This window comes from Mastigoproctus giganteus, chromosome 1, assembly GCF_048544385.1.
Source record: "Mastigoproctus giganteus isolate SK-2022 chromosome 1, ASM4854438v1, whole genome shotgun sequence".
NCBI classification, from domain to species: Eukaryota; Metazoa; Arthropoda; class Arachnida; order Uropygi; family Thelyphonidae; genus Mastigoproctus; species Mastigoproctus giganteus.
Window position 1 is genome coordinate 255,237,899 of NC_143575.1, and position 6,415 is coordinate 255,244,313.

General features: G+C 32.9%; 1 protein-coding gene across 2 annotated transcripts in view; it reads left to right on the forward strand.

Annotated features, from left to right (window-relative positions):
- Nucleotides 1-5,946, forward strand: part of LOC150091797 (uncharacterized) — a 115,921-nt gene extending 109,975 nt beyond the window's left edge. Inside the window, exons 7-8 of one of the 2 annotated variants that reach the window (XM_090376985.1) lie at nt 4,029-4,519; nt 5,228-5,946. In XM_090376985.1, the coding sequence (XP_090233111.1) occupies nt 4,029-4,519; nt 5,228-5,290 (554 nt within the window). In that variant the 3' untranslated portion in view covers nt 5,291-5,946. The remainder of the gene's footprint in view (nt 1-4,028; nt 4,520-5,227) is intronic. The other variant, XM_090376988.1, reaches the window with a different exon arrangement.
- The last annotated feature ends 469 nt before the right edge of the window (nt 5,947-6,415 follow it).

Here is a 6,415-nt window from a genome sequence, read left to right on the forward strand (position 1 = left end):
GAAAACCTAGTAATGTTGCTAAAATGATTCGAAATAATTTTATGAACTATTTCATGTCAAATGAAGGGTATGTTTTACCCCAATGTCATGTTTTGTTTCTTTTCTGGTCCTTAGTTCATCTCTCTCCAGTATAAACAAAAGATATTTATAAGTGAAACAACCGGATTTGTAAGTGTTGTCTGCAGAAGATCCACTTTTTTTTCTTAAAAACATTTCCATATGTTCTGGGTGAAAATAAGACTTCAGGCTTGTAATGTTATTTAGAACTAGTTTTAAATCCATAGAACATTTAGACCCTAACTGCTGGAGAGCGTCTCATCTCATTTCCCTATTTTTATCATTAGAATGCCAAAGAGCAGGAAATTTTCTGTAGTCTTCCACAAAATTTAGTTTGTGTACACTCCGCTCCATGATAATGGAATTCTTGGATAGAACAAAAGACTTGCTCCTAAATTATTCACTTGTTGACCTGAAGACAAGCATTGCACAATATGTTGCAAGGGGGATTCCCAACCACATGGGAAATGTGCACCTACTTGCACCTTGTCATACACATAGGTTTTATGCATGCATTGTTGCATGCATCACCATGCCTCTAGTTGTATGCCCGATGTTGCATGAAAAAATAATCATCTAAATGAGCCATAATGTTAATTTAAATAATTTTACAAGCTTTATAGGTTGTTGTTACAGATACTTTGGTATTTATAAGTATTTGTCTGGTTATTATTAATATTCAGCAGTTAAGCTTGTGTCAGTTGATAATCTTGTTAATTGGCTATACATTACTGCTGTATTGTGAAAGCTAGTTTATTCTGGACCTAGGAGATATACAGAATATTAACTAAGTGAAGAAATAGCTGGTGTTTTAGATAAATAGAGAGAGAGAGAGAGAGAGAGAGAGCACCACATGAAACATCTTACTAGCCTCACAGCTAGTAAGTTGTTCAAATTCTGTTGAGAAGTGAAATTTTTATAGACTTTTTTTTACAACATGGCTGAAATAGTCAGTCTTAGACAACAAGTTGCACATGCTTTTTTTTCTTCATGAAAAAATCAGGTTTTTCATCCAGCAATTGGAATATATACAATTTGATATTAGTAGTGGCAAATGATGCAAGAAAGCAGACTTATACAGCATCAGCAAAAGAAAAAAAAAAAAAAAAGCACACTTCAAATATCACTTGTCCATCCCCTCAAATAGTTTGTCTAGTTCCTCTTTGAAAATGTCCAAACTACCTACAGCATCAGCAAAAGAAAAAAAAAAAAGCACACTTCAAATATCACTTGTCCATCCCCTCAAATAGTTTGTCTAGTTCCTCTTTGAAAATGTCCAAACTACCTACAGCATCAGCAAAAGAAAAAAAAAAAAAAGCACACTTCAAATATCACTTGTCCATCCCCTCAAATAGTTTGTCTAGTTCCTCTTTGAAAATGTCCAAACTACCTGGTGACTGGTTGCACATCTGTCCTGCAACCATCCTTCCTCAATTTGAAATTATGCTATGCCCCCTCAAGTGCACAGTATGAGCAAGGCAAAAATTTTCTCAGCATTGAGTGTACTCAATTCATTCAAAGCTTTAAACAATTCAATCAGATCACATAGTTAACTAGTCTCTAGCCATTACAGTTTGCAGAACTGAAGCCTTTCCTGGTACAAACACCCTCTTTTTCCCCTCACTAATCTTGCTGCTTTTCTAACCATTTCCTTTTACAAGGTAATCACCTTCTTATCCCTGCTGGCAAAATTCCTGTATATCAATGATAAAACCCCATTAACTGTCTGCACTCTTGGAGAATTCCATATCTGATATCTATCAACTACAAACTCACATTAAGCCTAATGCCTTCATCAGTATCATTAATAAACACAGTAAACAACAATGGGCCCAGTACTGAACTTTGGGGGACTGCACGAATAACATTATTCCATTATTGCTCTTGTCTTCTTCTCTCATTCAGCCATCCCTTTATCCATGGTAGTAAACTCCTTTAATGACACATTGCTCCAATTTGTACACCAGTCTTTTATATGCAACAGTATCAGAAACTTTTATGAAATCTAAGTATTGTATATGATGTCAAAATTATTTTTTTGCATCCAATTCCTTTGTTACGGCATCATAATATCCAATCATGTTGGTCAGACAAGATTGTCCTTTAATAAATATATGCTGCAACTGCAGTATAATTGCATTCATGTCTAGATGGTCTTGTATTACTTCTTTAATGAATAACTTCATTATTTTTCCTGGAACTGAAGTCATGCTAACAGGTCTGTGATTATTTGTGAATTAGCGATACATATGCACATCTCCAGTCAATAGGAACCTTCTCTGGATCCAAGGATGCCTTCCTAATCATGATTAAAGGTTTGCTTATCTCTTTTGCTACCTCCCTTAATATAATTAGATAGATCCTATCTGCCCCAAGTGCCTTATTTACATTTAGCTTCAACAGTTTCTCTTACACTTTCCTCTCAGTTATCACAAAATCATTTAGCTCCCTGTAATTTGATATACTTCTAGCGTACCCATCCTTAAATTCCTTGTGACCTCAATTGTAGATGCAAAATACCTGAGTAGTATCATCAACTGTTATTCATTCATATCTGGAAGACCAATGTGATTTCATCCCTTTCTTTTTGGTGTTTACATAAATAGTTTTTGCTACTTTTCTTTGCATTCTTTGCCAGAGATTTTTTTGTCATCTGCCTTAGCTTGTCTAAACCACTTTGTGACTTGATTGTAGGCTAGTTTATAATTACTGTAGGTTTCTGTATCTCCTTAATTTATAAACATCCCATGTGTCTCATCACTTCATCTGACATCCATTTAGGTAAAAGATCTGGGAATTTATTGTGAATCTAAATTATTCAAAATTCATTTTCAAAATGTGAAAATTAAATGTCTAAAATGCACAAAAATTAAGGCTTAAAGAAGAATTCAATACATGTTCGATGGGACTTTTTTCGATGGTGAATTCCACACAAGGCTACCATAGCCACTCCATCTATCTCTTCAGTCTAAACTCTCCAGAATAAACAGATTTGATTCTTCATTAATAAACAACTCTTCTAAGCTAGCTACCTCCTTTGTTTTTGATCCTGATGCCTGGATTCACAGCAAGGTGTTACAGAAAAAGTATTTTAAATTCACTCATCAAACTTTTAGCTTTTACAGATATATTATCTCCAGTTTACATTTTTATTTTATTCCTTTGGTAAAGCCACATTTGCCTGTTTTATATCTTACTGTTATCACTTAAATTATGTAAACTTCTGTAGCTTGGCTGTACCAGGAATATTGCCCTTACTTTATTGGATGGCAATATGGTTTTATACATATCTCAGACACTGCCACAGCCATAAAATATATGTGACTCTGTAAATGTGGTTGACTATCTCAAAATCTAATGTAATTCTTTTTTCCACCTGTTTTTTTTTTTTTTTTTATTTGCAAAAATGAGCTAATATTAAAGCTGTTTTCAGTTTCACTTTATCTAGATCTAATATATCTGAAAGTTTAGAATACACTCTGATTTATAATCTTAATCATTATTGAATCACTTAAGTTTTGCTGAAATATTTTCATCAGTTTCTTTTTACTTCTGTCTTGGGTAAATAACTTGCCTTGGATTGGTATTAGAAACCCTCAGAAAAGTACTGGAGTTCCTTGTTTCCTTTGCAAAATGAATTAAACCTCTAGATTGTTGTTTTTTTTTTTTTTTTTTTTCTGAAGTGATGCCCTTTGATTTTTTTGGTTTTTTGAACATTAAAAAAATAGCAACTGGTAATTTGATTTCATTATGATAAATAACAAAGGGATGGAAGCAGTGTAAACTTGACCACATGCAGAATATCTTTATCCATTAGAAAGAGTTCTACAGGGAATAAAAATGCTTGTAGAATGAAACTAAATTAATAGTAAATTACTAAATGAAATATGTAAATACTATGCATTACAAATTAAATTACATGCATAGTTATTTTTCAATATTTTACCTAATATTAGAACTTTTCTTTTTAGCTTCATCCAATCCTTTTAGTAATACTACATTTTCATGGAACCAGTCTACACCCACACAGTCAACATATGTATATCCAAGTGCTAATCCCTTCCAGACTGGAATTACAACTCATTCATCAGGTCTTCCTGCTCAAATCTCTTCAAGCACACCAAGTTTTGGACAACAGTTTGGAGTTTCTGTTGTTGGAGCGCCTAGTGAAAGTGGATTGACTGGGTTTGGCACAGGTGTAGGTACGTCGGTATTTGCTCCTTTTGGTGCTGAAGGATTATCAAGTCCTCCAAATGGTCTGCCACCTAATCAGATTGGAATACAAAATGGTGGGTTTAATATTTCCCAGTTGCCAGCATGGGGTGTTCAAAGCAATACTTCAGCAAATGCAGTATGGCCTGTGGGGCAGCAAAGTCAAATTTCTACATTTCCCTCTAATAAAATATCATCTAACATGACTCAGTTTGGTGCATGGCCACAAGTTGTTGCTAATCCATTTTTGGTAAGTTCTGCAATCAGTTATTTGTAACACATATTGGTTCTTGTTATAACATCTATTTTATTGATAGAAGAAAAATCAACAATAAAACAACATTTATTTTATTGTTGATTTTCCTTATATTTTTTTTAATTAGTTATTATTGTTTTATGCTATTCTTATATTTCCTATTCTTTAAGTAGGGATTAACAAAAGAAGCCAGGCCACTTCTGCATTAGTTTTCAAAATAACAAAAATAAAAAGCATGTATTTGGTCACATACATTTCAATGGTGTAACCCAAAGAAATATCACTGAGAAGTACTTATGTATAGTTCATTGTGTCTTTTGTATATGTGACAAGGTGTGTGTGTGTGTGTGTGTGTGTGTGTGTGTGTGTGTGTGTGTGTGTGTGTGTGTGTGTGTGTGTGTGTTGTATACATGACAAATCCAGTGTGTGTGTCATCGCAAAGGGAAAAAAGGTTGAAAACTGCTAGTATAAGCAGTTAGTTCTAAAACATAAGTCTTAACTTTTCTTGTTGGAGCCAGATGTAGACACTTTGGTTCTAGTTTCATAGTTGAATATACTATGAAACTCAGTTTTATGTATTTCAAACTAGAAGTTTTAGAAGCCTCTGTCCAATTTAAGCCTTGCCTTATAATTTTAAATAAATATGATAGTTCTTAATATAGATTTTTTTATATGTTTAAAAATGAATGCATTTTATTACAGACCGGTAATGGAACTGCAACTGCAACAGGACCCCGGCTAAACCCTGGTAACCCTTTTCTATGACATTATTCATTGGACTACTTAGATGCAACAGTGAAAAGTACAGCAATTTTCCAGCGTCTCCGTGCACACTGACATTTCATTTGTCTCATCATGTTTCCTATCTATGAAGTGGTGAGAACAGTTTTTATCAGTACAAAAATGTCATGGACTACTTGAGGCAATCAACAAACAAGAAAACATGGCATTATTACTTAAAATGTCCAGGAGAAAGACCTGAAATATAATTTAAGACAGTAGAACAGATTTTTCCATAAAGAAAAACAAAGTATCACGTATAAAAATATATATAAACATATTACATGTATAGGCTTATGGCTCTAGTCTTGGTGGGCATCCATTTAGATTCACTTCCTCTGAAGAGATCATCCTGCACTTCACCCAGTGCTATTTATATGTAAGGGTCAACATAAAAAGTATTCTGGTGCTTTTCTTTAAACTTTTTTCCCTCTTTATGCATTCCCAAATAATTGAAATACTAAGTTTGTCACTTCAAAGATTTGTATTAAGTCTACTTTGCTGTCACCACTACAAAAGATAAGTATCATGTCAGATATGCTATTAAGTGTATTTTAATCCAGTGTGGAAATTTTAATGTCTAATATGTTTAGCTAATTTGTATTTACCTGATTTCAGAAAGCTTCTGAAGTGTATATAAATATAAAAATATGGGATCCAGTTTTACATACAGCCTTGTTAGTTTATTATAGTACAATTGATTATTTAAATACAATTAAATTTGAAGAAAAGGTTTGATTTATACATTAACTTTCAAAATGACTCCTGAATTGTTTCTTTATAGTGGTTAATTTATTTGTTATGAACTTGTAGAATATTGCCTCGCAAAATTGGAAACATATTTTTATTATGAAATATGCGATGAGATTTCTTACTAACTGTATAGTTTTAAAATCCAAAATATGCTACTGTACAGATCTTAATAGTTATTTGTAATAATAGTCATTTTTAAAAATTGAAGTTTGTTTTTGCATGTCTTTTAAGATGTGTGCTAACTGAAATAAACATTCTTGGAAAAAACTTATGTCAAATTAATTTCATTGTAATGATCACAGCTGACCGAATCCTTAGTTGCAATATAAACATAAATGGAATTGTGCACCCACCATG